The sequence below is a fragment of the Tachysurus fulvidraco genome, chromosome 18 (assembly GCF_022655615.1).
Source record: "Tachysurus fulvidraco isolate hzauxx_2018 chromosome 18, HZAU_PFXX_2.0, whole genome shotgun sequence".
Lineage (NCBI taxonomy): Eukaryota > Metazoa > Chordata > Actinopteri > Siluriformes > Bagridae > Tachysurus > Tachysurus fulvidraco.
Window position 1 is genome coordinate 10,457,236 of NC_062535.1, and position 18,767 is coordinate 10,476,002.

Here is an 18,767-nt window from a genome sequence, read left to right on the forward strand (position 1 = left end):
GGTCAACAATCAGCACTATACAAGGAGAGAAAAAGTGAGTCAAGAGGGAGACATATTATGGCATGTCATCCTATAAAAACTAGCACATTAACGGTGTTGGCGTATTTTGAATGTCGCAATTTGTAACAAAGCAGTAATTTGCACCATATATTCAAGCCATCTAAATCTAATCACTATCTCCTGTCCTGCTACTCCTTGTCATGCCTTCCTTGAAATCCAAACTTGAATAAAAATCCAAAAATTACCAAAAATACCCCACAACTGTAACAATCAAATCACTTCAAACCAAGGCGAAAACTATCAGCAAGAGGTTGATATAAAATGAGCCACTGTGAGAGCTCCAGAGTAGTTGTGTTCCCCCTTCTCTTGGCACTGTGTGGTATGAAGTGAACTTTTTTGCTCTCTGGTTCCCACCTAAGGCCCCCTCTGCTTGTCGCACCACTGAGCAGAAGTGAATGAATACAGTCTGATGGTTGGTTTTTAGTTTGCTTCGATATTTAAGCTGGGTGCCAGACAACCTTTATTCCGAAGGCGACAAATGATGACACATGGAACAATGGAAGCCACAAAAACACAAAATGAAAAAGTATGAGACTATTTTGAGGAATAGGAGCAGTTTTGCAAATTGTACATTGCTTATAGATTTTAAAGAATATCAAGGACTTCACCAATGCTGTCATTAAACTTTTGTTTTAGTCAGTTACAAAAAAAAATGTTTGAGAAAAGTGACTAGATCTTTTATGTGAGGAATGTTGGCCATTGCAATAATGAGTTTGAATGATTAACACGACCATCTCTGGGTGGTATCCCAGTGGTATAAAACTCTTGTTTCTTCAGGTTGAATGTAACAAATGTAAGAGTTGAAACCCTTAGCCTAAACCCTAAACCTGAAAACACTTGATTGGATTAATTTAATTATAAAATACAAATTTGTGTATTTAAGGACATACTTACAGACCACACTTTTTTCTAACCTTACCTAATTTTACATACTGACCCCTTTCCCCCTGTAAACTTAATAAATGCCCTAAACTTGCATATTAGTCTATGATTGGCTCTTATTTTTTATGACATAATAACATTTATTTGACATGTGTTTAGTGCAAACTCACAATTTTTTTCTGCTATTTCTTTACTTTTGCTGGCTGGCATGATGGAATGTGACATTACCAGTTCAGCATGTTGAGACACATTAAATGTGAAGTGAGATTTTTTTTATTTATTGTTAAGTAAATGTATGCCATATTAATATACAAGGAATTAAATTAATAATAATAAATATTTACATTAAATATATCAGGATATATTATATATATATATTATTTTATTATATTGTTTGCATATTATTCATCATATTATTACATAAAATGCATATTTATTGTCTAACCAAACAATTAAAAATACAAAATCTATATTTTAAAGTTTTTTATTTATATTTATATTTACATTTTATTTAATGATGTCCTAATTGCCATCACAAAAGCCAATTTGTGATTATTTCGGCATGCAGTAGACTTCTATTGGTAGGAAATCTGATGAGCAAGCAGATATTTTGACTAACCTATTTGTCTCAAGAGAACAAGAACAGCCTATTATATTTATAAGAACAGCCTAAGTATTTTGGATTTTGAAACTATTAAATATTAGAAACAACATTATCTATTAGCACACAGGTAACACTTTACATCTTATCAAAACTTAATTTTGTACAAGTACAGTACAATACAAATTAGAATTTTGAACATAAGTAGCTTTCCAGTACTGACTCCTGAATTCCGCTAATAAATAACATTGTTCTTATACGAGTTGTAACGGCACCAGCGGTTGATACGGCACTGTAGGTCCTAGTGGCTTAAACTCACAGCAGAGCATTGAATAGGTGCAGGGATTTTTACACAAAAGCATGATGTCATGATGAAACACACCGAATCCATTGAGCACGTGCACTGAGGCGTGATCTCAGATTATGCCAATGAAGCAGGCCTCGGGCTATAGCTAAACACAGGGACAACCCTGAAACAAAGTTATCTTATTATCTGTCTACATGCTGTCGCGCCACATGATTTCTGCTCTTAATGGACAAAATAGCTGACAATTCTAAAAGTACACAGGAATAGGATTCAGGAGTCAGTATTGGTGTGATTAGGAATAGCAGTAAGATATATATGAGAATATATTATAATATATAATCAAGCCATATCATGATGATAGAGCATTGTGAGAGCGGAGTGTATATCTGTGTCTTGTGGCAAGTGGATTGTGGAAGCTTCAAGTTGGAATATTGAATATTGGCAATATCACATAGTGAGAGTTTTTATTTCCCACAAATTTAGTTAGGAAAACCACTGCTACTTTTATCTCTAACATTTAGTAGTAAGGGATCCATTTTCGCTCTCTCTAAAGTGGTGCCACAACCACAGTTCAGGTTATACAGTATGCCCAATAAGATTTTGAACCAGTTTTGCTCATACTAAATCTTGCTCTTGCACAGTACAGAATTCCTACAGGATGTGATACTAGACTTCCCTCATCTCACTCTCCTGTAGTAATCCTCATTAATCTATGCACCAGTATGAGTCTTTTAATGCTTATAGTGTTGGTCTCTCTCTTCTGTGTCCTTTGTGCATACCACAGATACCGACTACAATAAGAAGGATTTACCCAATTCAGTCCATATCTATTCCATCTAGTGAACTGAGGACTGTGAATGGTTTTCATTTGTTCAGTCTTGTGCCTGGCAAGCCAGTGTCCATGATAATATTAATCTCAAAGCATTTGGTCCCATGTTGGTCCCATTTATCATTTCATACTTAATTGATAGAAATGGAACTGTGGCCATTTTTGAAGTTGTACTTCACTTCAGAAATTTTAAAGTCTTCAGTTTCACAAGCTTTGAGCTCCTTTCAGGGTTTGCAGTCCTATCTTCCATATACTTTATCTGTGTAGCTGTTTTGAGACAATGTTTTTAGTTAAAAATATGAATAATATATTGTTATATATGTGTATATCTTTTAACTAGATAAACTAGATCTAATAACAAATAGATTAGTAATGTGTTCATAGATAAGCATGAATAAAATGCCAACAGATGCCACGAATCACAAATATGCCCAAATATGAACTAATTATAAGTGTGTTTGTTTGGGCTTCTCTGACATAAATCAAATTACATCATTTACACTGACTATAAAATAAAAGTATATATAAAAATACTTTATTTCTTTCATGGTTGTGGACCCGACTCCATTTGAGGAGACCATCATAGGAACACTGAGCTCCACAGATTTTCTACACTTTAATTTTTTTTAAACATACAGTATATTATATTTACAATTAAAGTCATGCACTAGTTGGTTCCTTTTAATAGGCTTTAATAGCTATAAACTGTCTTTACCTCTCCATCCTAAAGACTTTCCTACATCAAAAATTCAATTCAATTCAGTTTAATTCATATAGCACTTTGAACAATAAATATTTGTCTCAGAGTGGCTTCACAGAATATAAGAAACATAGAGCAGTTTGATTTAATATTAGTTGTATATGTAAATTTGTTTGTATTTATATCTAATAAAATAAACGATAAGCAATATGAGATGAAACCTGGTATAAAGTGTTGGTCCATTTGATTTTATTTATTACAAAATACCCCTTGCGAGTATGACAGTTATTATTTGGGAGTGTACCAGAGGATAGGATACCTCAGGCATATTGAACACAATACTTTAAATCCTCTGGACCTTCAAATATGGTGCTGTTGCTGAACTCAACACAACCGATGGCCATCCACCATACCCTGAGTAGCAAAATAAGACCTCCAGAGTTTACAGAATTATGTATATAGCTACATGGGTTAGAAAAGGGGTGGGACATGGTAATAAATTGTTCCCACCAATCTGACAGGAAGTGAACTCAGGCCTTCCTTTGTTGATTATGGGGTTGAGGAGGGAAGAAAAGGCCGCAGGCAACACAATGGAAAAGAGGAAAGGCGATACACTGGAGAAAATTTTCAAATCACAATACAACGTGAAGGGAATGAATGCAACAGTACAGTATGAATGTGTAATTGTTAATTGTGTTTACAGCCTCCAAACTATATTAAAAGAATCATTGCAAGTGACACTGATTCGTCTTTTAGGTTCAGGACATTCCTGTACCCTCTCCAGGCCAGGATTCGCTGATGGATGAGATACAGGCTTCTGTATGCCAGCACACCAGTGATGTAGACACACATCGTCAGAAGATAGCCCTGATCTCTCAGTGTTACTATCACACCCTAGCATTTTGCATTGCCAGGAAGCTTGTTAAAAATAGGTGGTTTATTTCACACCTCACTTCACTATCACACAGGGAAAAATCAGCATAAGAGGCCAGCAATTTAAAATATCCCACCCATATGCTTCTGCTTAGCATGTGTGTCCTAGCAACTTTTACACCTTTAAAGTATTAATATGCCATTTAACATAAATAAAGTTAACAGTTTTATTTCTAACAAATAAAACTGGGGGCAGCACTGCGTTGGTGCATAATCAGCAAGACAGATATGTTTTACCAACCAATAATAGTCTATGTCCAACAGGCCAGTCTAAGATGGCATTTATGGAAAAATATGAGGCACTGTAAAAGAATTCTGCACTTAAATAGCAGACCAAAAACATTCCCGGGTCATGCTGAAGCAGCTACATGATTGTGGGAAGGGCAAACAGAATTTGTAAATGTAAACATACATGTGTCCTTTAAAAGGGTGGCTATTAATGGTGGAAGATCTGGGAGTCTGTAAGCACTAAGTTTAAAATGAAAACCATTTTTACTTCATAAATCACTCTTTGAACATGCTTTAGGGATCAACATGAATTTATTATTAATTGTTTAATATAGCATTGACGATATCTGAAGATATTCCATTATCGCTCAAACTGCATTTCACATTACAGAGGAAGATTATGATTCAGCTAAACATATATGCTGACATTATTTACAGCTAATGTTAACCCTCATCATATATAACTGAAACCAGTGCATGTTTCGCTGGTTTAATCTCTAACCTCTTTGTTATTTAATGATGTATCATTTAAGTTTTTAATTTAGTTCAATTTAGTCCTTTCAGCACAAGCATTATGTGAGAAAGATGTTGTCATGAAAAAAAAAACAATAGGTGATGACAGACAGGCAGAAAAAAACACCAAGAGTGTTTCCACATTTTCCTTTGTCTATTTCTTTGTCTATTTAGCTTTTGAGTAGGCTAATCCGTTCCCTAGTTCCAAGAAAAACAAAAGGATGAGACCATAAATAAAAGGTTGACAGGTGCAATGCGCCAACAGGTACTGAAAGGTCAGCTGAGTTCAGTGGAGGTCAGTGGGTTCGGGATAATCTGTCTGTGTGTGCAGATTGGAAAGAGGTTAACTAAAGAAAAACCAAATGTTGTCGTTTTTATGTTTCCCAAATGTAACACTACTGCATGAATGAATGAATGAATGAATGATTGAATGAATGAATATATGAATTTATAAATGAATAATTTATTTAGTTTTTGCTACTTTCTATTTACATACCATTACCATTACCGTGTATGTGTATATGTACAGTGGTGTTAAAAAGTGTTGGCCCCCTTCCTGATTTTTATATTTTTTTGCACGTTTGTCACACTTTAATGTTTCAGATCATCAAACAAATTTAAATATAAGTCAAAGATAACACGAGTAAACACAACATGCAGTTTTTAAATTAAGGTTTTTATTATTAAGGGGAAACAAAATACAAACCCAAAACAAAGTGTTTTTTCTTTCCCAGGGGTTGCCGGCCGGCCAAAATTACCCCAAGAACGCAGCGACGACTCATCCAAGATGTCACAGAAGACCCCACAACAACATCCAAAGAACTGCAGGCTTCACTTGCCTCAGTTAAGGTTAGTGTTCATGACTAAACTATAAGAAAGAGACTTGGCAAAAATGGCCTGCATGGCAGAGTTCCAAGACGAAAACCGCTACTGAGCAATAAGAACATAAAGGCTCATTTCACATTTACCAGAAAACATCTTGATAATCCTCAAGACTTTTGGAAAAATATTCTGTTGACTGACGAGACAAAAGTTGAACTTTTTTGAAGTTGTGTGTTCCATTACATCTGGTGTAAAAGTACTGTAAAACTGCATTTCAGAAAAAAGAACATCATACCAACAGTAAAATATGATGGTGGTAGTGTGAAGGTGTGGGACTGTTTTGCTGTTTCAGGACCTGGAAGACTTATAAAAGGAACTGTGATAAATGGAACCATGTATTCTGCTGTCTACCAAAAAATCCTGAAGGACAATGTTCGGCCTTCTGTCCGTGACCTCAAGCTGAAGCGAACTTGGGTTCTGCAGCAGGACAATGATCCAAAACACACCAGTAAGTCCACCTCTGAACGGCTGAAGAAAAACAAAATGAAGACTTTGGATTGGCCTAGTCAAAGTCCTGACCTGAATCCTATTGAGATGCTGTGGCATGACCTTAAAAAGGCGAAAACACTCCAGTGTGGCTGAATTACAACAATTATGCAAAGATGAGTGGACCAAAATTCCTCTACAGCACTGTAACAGAATTATTGTAAGTTATTGCAAACACTTGATTGCAGTTCTTGCTGCTAATGGTGGCCCAACCAGTTATTAGGTTTAGGGGGAAGCACTTTTTCACACAGGGCCATGTAGGTTTGGATTTTGTTTTCATTTAATAAAAAAAACCTTCATTTAATGATTTAAATGTTGTGTTTACTTGTGTTATCTTTGACTAATATATAAATTTGTTTGATGATCTGAAACAATAAAGTGTGACAAACATGCAAAATAAATAAATAAATAAACAGGAATGGGGCCAACACTTTTTCACACCAACGTATTGTATAATTTGTATTGTGTATTAAGTACATTTATGCTGTGTATACTGTCTTTTATGAACACTGTACAGGCCTTATTGTGTATATTTGTGTACTTGTTTGCAGGATTTTCACCATCTGTGCACTTGTGGTTATTAAGTGACAATAAAGTGATTTGGTTTGATTTAATTTAATTTGATTTATTAATGTTTTAACCCTATTAAAGCTCCCTCAAACCAAATCAAATACTGCTTCGGGTGTACGTCTGGCCCAACATTGTTAGCACTCTTACTGACAGGGGCACTAAATGAAGGAGAAGGCATTTTATCACTGTCCACATGACCAGCACTCCAGAAGCATGATAAACAAGGTGTCTAGACTACGTGCCGATGACAAGTAGGAGTGCTGTGGTCACACTTATACACTCTGGTTATAAAGTTAAGATTAAATATTCATCTACATAAAGTAAAGTTCAATCTGTTCTGTTGTTGTCTTTTGACTGAAAAAATACATACTGTATAAGTGTATTGTATACTGTATCGCTAACAATCATTATTATTAAAAAGAAGAAAAAGTGATAAATAACAGGGGACATATTCTTTTTAATAATAGCAATAATTGTTAGTGATACAGTATACAATGCCCTTATATGTATTTTTGCTGTCAAAAGACAAAAATAGAACAGATTAAACTTAATTTCATGTAGATGAATCATCCTCAAGCGCACAATCTAAAAGGGGGCACATTTCCCTTGCTATAACTAGTCCCAAATTAGTGCTTATTTACCTGCACTTTAAAAAAGAAACAACAGAGATAGTGTGATTAGTGTTTTTTCTTTGATAAATGGAGAAATGTTCATTAATAAGAAGAACAGCAGCCTGTTTCAACTGTTTTTGGTAAACCAGTATGCAATCATCATTAGCATAAACAAATCCTGAATTACTACTTAGCAACTGTAAAATATTTTACCTGCACCAAATGTATAGGTAGTTACAGTAATTAACACTGTAATTAATACTAATTCTGATTCTACACGATTTTAAAAATGATTGTAAAATCATGTACAGGTAACAATATATTAGCAACAAAAATCTAATAAAATTTGCTAGCTCTTAGATCACTTGTTAGCCTTAGGGACAGAACTACAGTCTTACTCATTATCAGTGTGAGCTTATCATGTGATTTACAAAATGTGAAAATATGTATTTGTAGTTTATATTTAAGAAGGTACTACACCTTCAGCTATAAGGATGATCTATTTATAGGCTAGCAGGCTAGCAGGTAGGTATAGCAAACATTAGCTCTCTACTCTGGTCTCCTTTAACTTAGCTCTCCTGCCCAATCTTCTGCATTGTTTTACCCCAGGATTGATCATACCCCAGTTCACTGAAATAAGTGAAGTGAAGTGAAAGTGACATACGGCTAAGTACGGTGACCCATACTCAGAATTCGTTCTCTGCATTTTAACCCATCCAAAGTGCACACACACAGCAGTGAACACACACACCGTGAACACACACCCAGAGCAGTGGGCAGCCATTTATGCTGCGGTGCCCGGGGAGCAGTTGGGGGGTTCGGTGCCTTGCTCAAGGGCACCTCAGTCGTGGCCGGCCCAAGACTCGAACCCACAACCTTTGGATTACGAGTCAGACTCTCTAACCATTAGGCCATGACTTGCCCCTTGAAACTAATTGAAACTTGCTTCTATTAAACCAACAAAACAAAATGGCAACTAATGGCAATTTTATAGTAGCATTAATGATAACGTTGATTTATTATTTTCTATTAACTCCATACCCTGAAATATTTTACTTCTTATGCTGCACCAATTTACCAACAATTAAGTTATAGCAGTTATACTTAAGTTACACTTTCTCGTTTGTAATCTATAAATATTATGAAAAATACCTTCTCTAAAACTCATTTGAAGCTTTATAGTGAATTGAAGGCATCATTTTTTAGTAAAAATTGTTCAAATTACATGTTACATTTCCAGCTAGAGTGTTGTACCTTGAGTAAGCTAAAGCTAGACACACTGGTATTATCATGGGACTCAGACCTTTAGGTGGAAACCCAATTGTTTTCCCAATGCAAATCTTACTTCCTTTCCTGATGAGGAGATATTCGCCTAAACAAAAATAGAGTACCAGGCAGGCAGACGGGGGGCATTGTGACTCGCAAGAGGAAGGAGGAGGACAAGAAAGTGAGGGACACAGGGAGGGAGGAGTGCTAGAAAAGAGAGCAGAGGAGGAGAAAAAGTTCACTGGTATTTCTTCTAATGTCCCAGTGCCTATTGGTGTATTCTGGAGCATGGTCTGAAGCAGCTGTTTCTGTTCATCGTTTAATAGAGATCTTGCACCGTGTACTATATCTGTCTTCCTCTGGAGGAGTCTACACTTCCATTCAACCCCTTACGACATTGAGATCCTAGTCTTGGTATTTTTGAGTAAAGAACAAGAAAAAAAGCAAGGAATTCATCCTCAGGCGTAAGGAGAACATCTGATAGTCTGTCTCTGCAAAGAGATCAAGATCTTTTGTCAGAGATAAAAGAAATCTGCCATCAAGAACATCAGGAACCTTTGAAGTTCGCCCAGGTTGAAGGACACAGACTCTGCAGCAAGAAAAAGGTTTGATTCCTCCAAATTAACCTTAAGTGAGACATTCATTTTAAACCTCCCCTAGAGGTACCAAAAATAAGACATATCTGTCAATCTGAGGATCACAGAGCCTTTGAAGAAGAAAAAAATTAAATTGAACTGCAAACCAGGGTTAATCCTCATTTCACAGGCTTCTGCCAGCATATCATCCTATAATCAAGACTTCAGGCGTAAAAAGATCCTGTGACATCTAAATCAGGACATCTGCACTTCAAGAAACGTTGATTTCCAGGTAATCCCAGGCAACTCCTGATCTTTGTACTTCAGCAAGACATCACAGAGGTAAGAGGTAAGCTTGGAGGTTTGAAGATTTTATTGATATTTTACTGTCTAAAAAGTATAAATATGAAGGAGCCTGGTGCAATTATACTATAAATTCAGATATAGTGTAATATGCATAAAGGCATAGCAATGATCTAAGATCTCTGCCTATCACTCCAGAGGAATTCGTCAGGACACACAGGTAGAGTAGAGTAATCTCTTTATGCATGTTTATTTTATTATTATCTGAAGTGTTTAGCTCTGGGAAAAATATCAGTGTGAATGCATTGTGTTTATAATCAGATATTAATATTAATTTCTCTCAAAAAGAGAAATTGTGTAATCTATTACACAGAATCAAATATACATATATACACCAATTGTTGCCACCACTTGGAAACACACAAATATTCAGATTGCCTTTGTATGCTGTAGCATTCAGATTTCCCTGAAGATCCACTAGAACTTCGGCACCCTGTTCCCATGGACCTGTTCCATGCAATAATCCTGTATACATGCAAACAAGGTCCATGGGATGAAACTGGAATGCTGACCGAGTGCCAGGCCTCATCTCCTAACATCAGTGCCTGACCTCACTAATGCTCTTGTGACTGAATGTCCCAAATCCCCACAACCATGCTCCAAAATTTAGTGATAAAGTAGTCCCAGAAGAGCGTAGCTTATTATAACAGCAAAAGAGACTAAATCTAGCAGGAGATGTTTAACACACAAATATGAATGTGATTGATCATTAGTGCATTTGGCCATTTAGTGTATTCAGTATCCTGTAGTATTATGGTACTGTTATTATAATCAAATGGTGAAATACTGGGGACACAATGGCTTAGTGGTTAGCAAGTTCGCCTCACACCTCCAGGGTTGGGGGTTCGATTCCTGCCTCCGCCTTGTGTGTGTGGAGTTTGCATGTTCTCCACTTGCCTCGGGGGTTTCCTCCGGGTACTCCGGTTTCCTTCCCCGGTCCAAAGACATGCATGGTAGGTTGATTGGCATCTCTGGAAAATTGTCTGTAGTGTGTGATTGTGTGAGTGAATGAGAGTGTGTGTGTGCCCTGTGATGGGTTGGCACTCCGTCCAGGGTGTATCCTGCCTCGATGCTCAATGACGCCTGAGATCACGGGGAGCACAGGCTCCCCGTGACCCGAGGTAGTTCAGATAAGCGGTAGAAAATGAATGAATGAATGAAGGAATGAATGGTGAAATACTTATTTAAAAGCATAGAACATATTTAAAAATAATTGTTATAATCCAACCATCTATATATATTTTGCTTTACAGCAGCGTATACAACATTGTGATTTCCTCTGGATTTAAAAGTCCTGCGTTCAATCATGATTAATACATATGTGTGCAAATTGCTGCAGTGGATTTAACACAGACACACATCGAGTCTAATACAAACATTACAGAACTGGTAATGAAATGAAAACATAATTAAATCGGTATGGCACAAAAAATAAATTGTGAAAGCATTACTATGATGTGCATAGAATACAGAGTGTAAAAATGCATTCAAATAATTAAATACATATAATACAGCCTATACTGTATGCACATATTATAGCATGACTTTATTCAACCAACCATACTTTAATTAAACAAGGATTCGGCTTATGTGCAAAAAAACACATGCCTTTCAGAACACATTACAGTATATTTCACGAGTGTCAGGGTTATAGATGTAATTAGACTATGGCTTATTGTTAATGTATTTTAATTGACATTGTACGAACAGACACACATCTGAAAATAGATCCTATGTCATTATATGGTAACAATTCTCAAGAGAATATTTCAACACACAACCTATCACAACGCAACACACACACACCTGTCATGTTAGCTACAAGTCTAGCAGGTTCAGTAGCTTAGCCATGTATACTTTGTTAAATTAGTAATCAGACACCACACTGCTATTTCAATTGGCATCTCAGCTATTTAACAAACACCCACACCCCCATAGACTTCTTCTTATAACCTCTAACACTTCCCTATATGCAGCTATATGTTTTACTGTAAGGGAGATTTGGAATGGGACAGAAAGACAACATTGAATACATATTTATTAGAGTAGTGTATCTAATAAAAGTGTCTTGAATAAGTTTATGATTTGTGCTAGGATTTAGCTAAAGAACGATGGCTAGGGAGGCATTTTCATATTAAAGCTCAATGTCATGCCAGTATGTTGCTCAGTTCAAGTCAAATCTAACACTTCCGGTTTTTATGATCTTTCCATATCCAAAGAAGGCTACAATATCTGATAACTTAATTCGTAACATATTTCAGAGCAGAGATTCTAATCTAACTCCTACAGTGATTTATGGTTAGATAATATTTGTGTCTAATATATTTCTAATTGGCACTACATCATGTCCAACAAATGTTGCTAAACGGTGCATTGTGAATGAACATGGATTCACACTTGTAATGTCAAAACAATTTGGATGCCAAAAAATAGAAATGGTAAGATTAGGATCAGTAGAGCATTAAAATTTTATTTAAAATGAAATCACTCCTCTGTAACCCTAACCTCTTACAAGAGGCTCTAAATTATGAAAGCTCTTCATAATTTTCTGCCCCTTTACTGCCCTGATGCTCAAACATCATTGTTAAATTCTAGTCAAAGCTACTTGAACTTGCTGAACTCACTTTCGTAGTTAAGATAATCAAAACTTTAAATGCTTTTGGAAAACTGGGTTAAAAATGGTTCTAAACAACTGTTTAGGATAGATGTCTGATTCTCCCTGTCAATTAGAACAACAGCAGCCAATCTTGGGCGTCCCTGAGATTACGTATGTGATAGAGGGATGATAGAGCTTTCTACAGAAGGTGTTACGCTGCACTGTGATGAAACATCAGCAGCAGTTTAGGACTAGATATTTGGATGAAAATAAAACATACTAACAAATAAATGAAAAGCTTGTCCTGATTGCTCTCATACATGAAATATGTGTAGCTAATAATTTTAGTCTGCCAGCAGGTTTTCGGAACGTTTCTCTTCTTTTAAAAATTATTAATAAACATTATGTTTGTGAACATCAACCTCTTTAACATTGTGAAAACGCATAGGAATGTGTTAGCATTAGCAAACATCTCTATAATAGTAGCTTTGTCAGACTGGGAATTTTGTGTTAACAACCTTCTAATAAAATTGATTAGCAAAGCCTTATCACAGCAGATGTTTGTAGAACATTGCAAACATGTTCACTAAAAGTCGATCACTGAGTCGTTCTCAAACCATGACTATGAGTCAGAAACTAAAACAACATTAATTTAAATCCACCCCTTCTCTCAAGTATTATGTTCCTTTCAAGGGTTTTTTTTTAATTGTGTCTATTGTCATTTGCCACAAGTCCAACCCAGACAAACAGAAAACGGAAGTGCCTGGTTTCTCTGCTGCTGTTTTCAGAAGCCTGTTTCAGCACATTGCAGCCCCCATCCCAATCTGCAGCCTCTCTTACAGAAAAAAGAGCATTGTTCTGTTTCTAAAGTGTAAACAAGTAAAGGAGATGGGTGTGAGGTTCGCCCTCTTCCTCCCCAAGATGGATACAGCTCATAGGTATGCGGTTCTGGTTCTGAGCACGTTAAAGAAATAGCTGACTAAAGGGAAGACAAATAATACTGACTTCTGTTGAAACCTTTATCTCTGTTCTGTAAGTAATAGCATCATGAGATCATTCCACATAAACCTATATACAGTATTGTGCTAATTTATTGCAGAGTCAGTCAGTGGTTACTTTAATATATTTATAGCTTGAGAATTATAGTGCAGTTCACATTTTGTATGTGCCAAGTGCATTGTATAACAGCTAGTTCTTTTAAACAGAAGTCTGACATTTACATGGTGCTTTGTAAGTGCCAAACGTTGACCTTTTTGGCCTTACAGTCTCTAACCCTGCTAGCTTCCTTTTAAGTTCTGTGTAAGAGGGAAATTATATTGTTTGAGATTGCTTCCTCCAAAGGGAGGGGCAGAACAGTGGCTCTTACCATCGCATATGGAGGCTCCAAGTGAGCTTCCGTGCCACCAGTCTGTCTGCTGGATGGTTCCGCTGCCAGAGGTGAACTTTCCTTAATAATATCTTAAGGGTGAGTCCATGACTCGAATACTGTTTGTGTCCGATTTTTATCCGGTGTAAGTTGAGGGTAAAAGACAGCTGAAATATCCCTCGCAACAACCTATGTGTATGTTTATAAATGTGAACATATATGAAGGTTATATGCATGTTTTCTTTGATTCAATATTGAAAAAATGTATTTTTTTCAAGCTAAAACATCATTCATAATAGCCATAATTACAGAAAGCAATATATTTAAGGCACAGGCTCCCCGTGACCCGAGAAGTTCGGATAAGCGGTAGAAAATGAATGAATGAATGAATGAATGAATGAATGAATGAATGAATGAATGAATGAATGAATATATTTAAGATGCAATTAACCATATGTCTGTATAAAACTACATGTGATTCATTTTAGTTTAACAACAGAACAAGAAAGCCCAGTGCCATCCTAGTCCAGATGATTCATTACTCACAGACAAACTCTCCTTTGCACATTTTTATTCCTAAATGCCTTGTAGTAGAGATACATCTCACCATACGAGCTAAATTTTTTGTAAAAGAAATAATTATTTGACACGATTTTGTATATAAAAAAAGAGCAAGTATGTCTATTTTATGTCCCTCACATAGAAACAGGCCCATTGGGAAGAATGGAAGTATGGGTTTGGGAGTACTCTGCCCAGACTGTTCCCATTAACTCCCTTGAGGAGCAAGACAAACTTTCCTTTGAGAAAGACAGAAAGCAGAATGGGAGGGGGCATTCATATACAAAATACTTTCTTTACAGTGAAAGTAAGCACTTATTGCAAAGCACTTAGTGAATAGGCAAAAACTGGAGATGTTTCCATGACAGAACAAGAACAAAACAGCATATCACATTTAACAGCCCTGAATGACGCAAAACTGAAGGTAGAAAAGGCAATTGCTGTTGACCCCATTAACCACATGAATATGCTGGTTGTCTTGAACGGTTGTCCTTGATAAGATATAATTGACCTTTGTAGAAAAGGCCCAATAATATGGTAAAAGAGAAAAGATTCTATGTTTTTGTTACATATTTAAGTACTAATAAAGGGCCTGTGGCTTTAATGAAGCCCCTAACACATACACCGTAACTATTAGTTGCCCAAAATCTCAAACTAAATTTCTTGATGGTGTCGTTAGACGTCGTCCTAGTGAACTAGCATGAGGATGTGATTTTGTGACTCCAAAGCAATTCTATGTTACTCTTGATAAGTCTCCTAAATCCTGTAAATGTAATAAAAAGAATCTATTAAATCTCAACAGTATAATCTATATATAAAAGTGCAGTTCCATGCAAAGTGCGTGATTTGATGTTGATCAGTTCAAGGCTTACACACACCCGGAAGCATAAAAAGAATACAAGTGTTTTCAGAATTTATGGGGTTTTCATAAACACCAAATTCTCTGTGCAAAACCTTGGAAATAATTTGAATCTACTCTGATAAATAATGCCAGTGTCTTTCTCAAAATGATATCAGAAGTCAGAATTATTATATCAGTGTCAGACGCCGGTATAGAATACAGTAAAGAGCTAAAAATGTATGTGTCAAACTATAGTATATATATAATATGTTCTAGCTTCTATAAAGCTAGTCGTGCAAGAACAGTAAAAAAAGTAACATGACAATTCTATATCCTTTAGTGCACAATTGTGACTAAACACTACTACTGCACTAAACACACTCTTCTGTATTGTATTAACAGATACAAGTATAGTTTGTCACCAAAATCTTGAAAAATAAGTGGACCTTAAAAGATTAGAAGATAGTAACTGCCATCATTAGTTGTCATCCATTTTTAGACTTTAGCATTGCCTGGAGGACCATAAATGATTAATACCTTAAGTGTTCAAAGTTGTAAATGTTTTCCTCCAATAAATACCCAACAACATTTACATTTACAGCATTTGGCAGACGCCCTTATGCAGAGCGACGTACATAAGTGCTTAAATCTCTAACATTGAATACATTAACCAACAAGTTCCATCCAAGAGGATATTACACTATCTAAAAGCAACTAGATTCCCAAATCCAGACAGGGAATGACACAACCTATAATGTACTTGACTCGTTGTTTATTTTTAGTTGAGATGTCCTTGAATCTGTCAGGCTACGTCCCACAATCTTGAGCATGTATGGGAAAAGTTTGTAAGGGCACAAATGTACGACCACTGACAAATACAAAAAGACACACAGATTAGAGCTGGTAAACTCCTACATACATAGCATTGAGCAGCATAGCATAGCCCACTATGACAAAGCAAAATTTATTTTGTAGAAGTATGATAAGAAAATAAGAAGGTCTTAGGAAGATGTGGCCACTTATCATATAAAACGTTTCACATAAACACTTGCAGAAAAAATGATGTAAACATGGTAAAGAGGTTTTACTTCAAACACTATCTGATGAGGAAAAAAGCTGTTGTAATGTTGTATTTAAGACGTTATAGGGTCGCTTCAGTAGATCAAGCTGAACAACCAGAGAGTTCAAGATTGAAGTTTTTTTTATAGATTGCTTGTTGTTTTATGTTTTTTTTTTTTTTTTTTTTACAGTTTCACATGGCTTATGGTTGATACTATGAACATTTGAGACCTATGTATAGAAATACATGTTTCAAATACATAAAAAGAAAGAAAGGCTGAGATGGGCCAAAGATCTAAAGATCACATTAATTAATGTTAAAGTTTGATGTTGTGCTGTGTACTTAAAGCATTCCTTCATTCACCCTTAGTAGCTCTTTATTTTTAAATAGAAACAGAATCTGAAAAGTAAAACCAACTAAATTCGTATTGAGGTTGACCTTACTGACAGTGCTTACTTTTGGGTTCGTTTGAAGTATTTTTCGAGTGTTTCGGGTGGGTGGGTGGGTGGGGGAGGGAAGGAGGGAGGATGGATGGATGGATGGATGGATGGATGGATGGATGGATGGATGGATGGATGACTGGCTGGATCAGATGCCTGGCTGGCTGGCTGGACATATGATGAAATATTTGAGACCCTACATAGCCACAGATACAAGTAGTTACACCTGTATTATCTATTCATTTAAATCATGCTGTATACGTTTTAGCACATTTTGTAAAGACGTTTTTTATTTCTATTAAGACTGGTGTCCTTTCTGTGTCCTTCAAGCAGACCTCCCGCAATTTCCTATGGCAGACTGGAGCTTGCTGGGAAATTTCCTGGAAGAGGTGCAGGAGCACTCGACTTCAGTGGGCAAAGTGTGGCTCACTATCCTCTTCATATTCCGCATCCTGGTGCTGGGCACTGCAGCAGAGTCATCGTGGGGTGATGAGCAGGAGGACTTCACATGCGACACAGAACAGCCAGGTTGCGAGAACGTTTGCTACGACCGTGCCTTCCCCATCGCCCATATACGCTTCTGGGTGCTACAGATAGTCTTTGTATCTACACCTTCACTTATCTATATGGGACATGCCATGCACACTGTACGCAGGGAGGAGAAGAAAAGGCAGAAGGATCAGGAAGCTCAGGTAGCTGATAGTGGAGGAGGAGGTGGAGGTAGTGCAGAGAAGTACCCAGAGGAAGAAAGGGATTGTGGAAAGGAGGAAGTCAGAATGGGAAAAGTGCATCTTAGGGGTGCACTGCTACAGACCTACGTCCTCAGTATCATGATCCGCAGCCTGATGGAAGTGATCTTTATCGTAGTTCAGTACGTTATATACGGAATCTTCCTTGATGCATTGTACCTGTGCAATGGGCCTCCTTGCCCACATACAGTCAACTGTTACATCTCAAGACCCACTGAAAAGAATGTTTTCATTGTGTTCATGCTTGTAGTGGCTGGTGTGTCTCTGATCTTGAGTGTTCTTGAGCTCTACCACTTAGCGTGGAAGCAGTGTAAAAGGTGTGTCAATGACCATCAGGCCAAAAAGAATCAGAGATCCAATACAACACTGGCTATAACCTCTGCTTCCCCAGAACCTTCCACACCAAACGGAGCTTGTACCCGACCACCCGATTTCCATGAGTGCCTAGCGGCATCTACTCCACCTTCACACATATTTCAAACAAAAACGCACTCACACTCCCACACACATCCGTGTTACCCACCATTTACCAACCAACTGGCATACCAGCAGAATTCTGCCAACATTGCAACAGAACGTCACCGGGATCATGATAGTATAGGTCCTGAAGACTTTCTTAAGATGAGCTTCACACAGGAATCCATAAACACGCCCAATTTGTGTGTTCCACCCACGCTGCTAAGCAATGGATTCTTGAGGGACAACCGACGGTTCAGCAAAAGCAGCGGAACCAGCAGTAGAGTGAGACCCGACGATCTGTCGGTATAACCTTGTGCACTTAGACACCATAAACTGATGTCAGTAGTTAGTTAGTAGTAGGTTTTATAGATTATGTTCACCACAAGTCTGTATTATAGCACTGGCCAAGGAATAGTAATAACAACTCATTCATGTTCAGGCACACTTGCTAGAATAAAGCAAGTGGATTCACAGCATAACCCAGGAACATTGGTCACACCTTGAATAGTATAGTGATGCTATTCCTTCACAGGTTACCATGCACATATACATTCACACCTAAAGGAGGACTTGGAGGAAGTCTGTGGACACGGGATAAAATGAAAACGTCTGCAGCTATGCACTAATCATGCTCAGAGTCAAACCAATTACCCTGGAGGCAGTAGCTCAAGCTGCTCTTCCACTATGTTGCCCTGGGACCCTTAACTGTGAAAAGATAAAGAGGTGCATATTTCACTGTATCCAGGTCACTGCAAAGCTTAAAACAATGGAGGTTGTTACAGGCATTGTAACAGGTTTTTAACTGCATACATTTAGCAGCTGTCATTAACATTCAAACTGCATTTGCCTTATTTTACATTATTCTAGATTAAAATGAAGGTTCATATGGCTC

The 18,767-nt window shown here is 37.0% G+C and overlaps 1 protein-coding gene across 4 annotated transcripts; it reads left to right on the forward strand.

Annotated features, from left to right (window-relative positions):
- The first annotated feature begins 9,104 nt into the window (after positions 1-9,104).
- On the forward strand, positions 9,105-18,226 carry gja5b (gap junction protein, alpha 5b). 4 transcript variants are annotated; one of them, XM_027156619.2, is made up of 3 exons: positions 9,105-9,473; positions 9,634-9,792; positions 16,998-18,226. In XM_027156619.2, the coding sequence occupies exon 3, from the start codon at positions 17,018-17,020 to the stop codon at positions 18,182-18,184; it is 1,167 nt and encodes a 388-aa protein (XP_027012420.1). In that variant the 5' UTR covers positions 9,105-9,473; positions 9,634-9,792; positions 16,998-17,017; the 3' UTR covers positions 18,185-18,226. The 4 variants fall into 4 exon arrangements, with proteins under 4 accessions (XP_027012420.1, XP_027012418.1, XP_027012417.1 ...); XM_027156617.2 differs by having other exon boundaries at positions 9,105-9,792; positions 17,001-18,226; XM_027156616.2 differs by having other exon boundaries at positions 9,105-9,785.
- The last annotated feature ends 541 nt before the right edge of the window (positions 18,227-18,767 follow it).

Coding starts and splice junctions, on each gene's coding strand:
- gja5b (XM_027156617.2), top strand. CDS start 17,018: ATGGCAGACTGGAGCTTGCTGGGAAATTTCCTGGAAGAGGTGCAGGAG.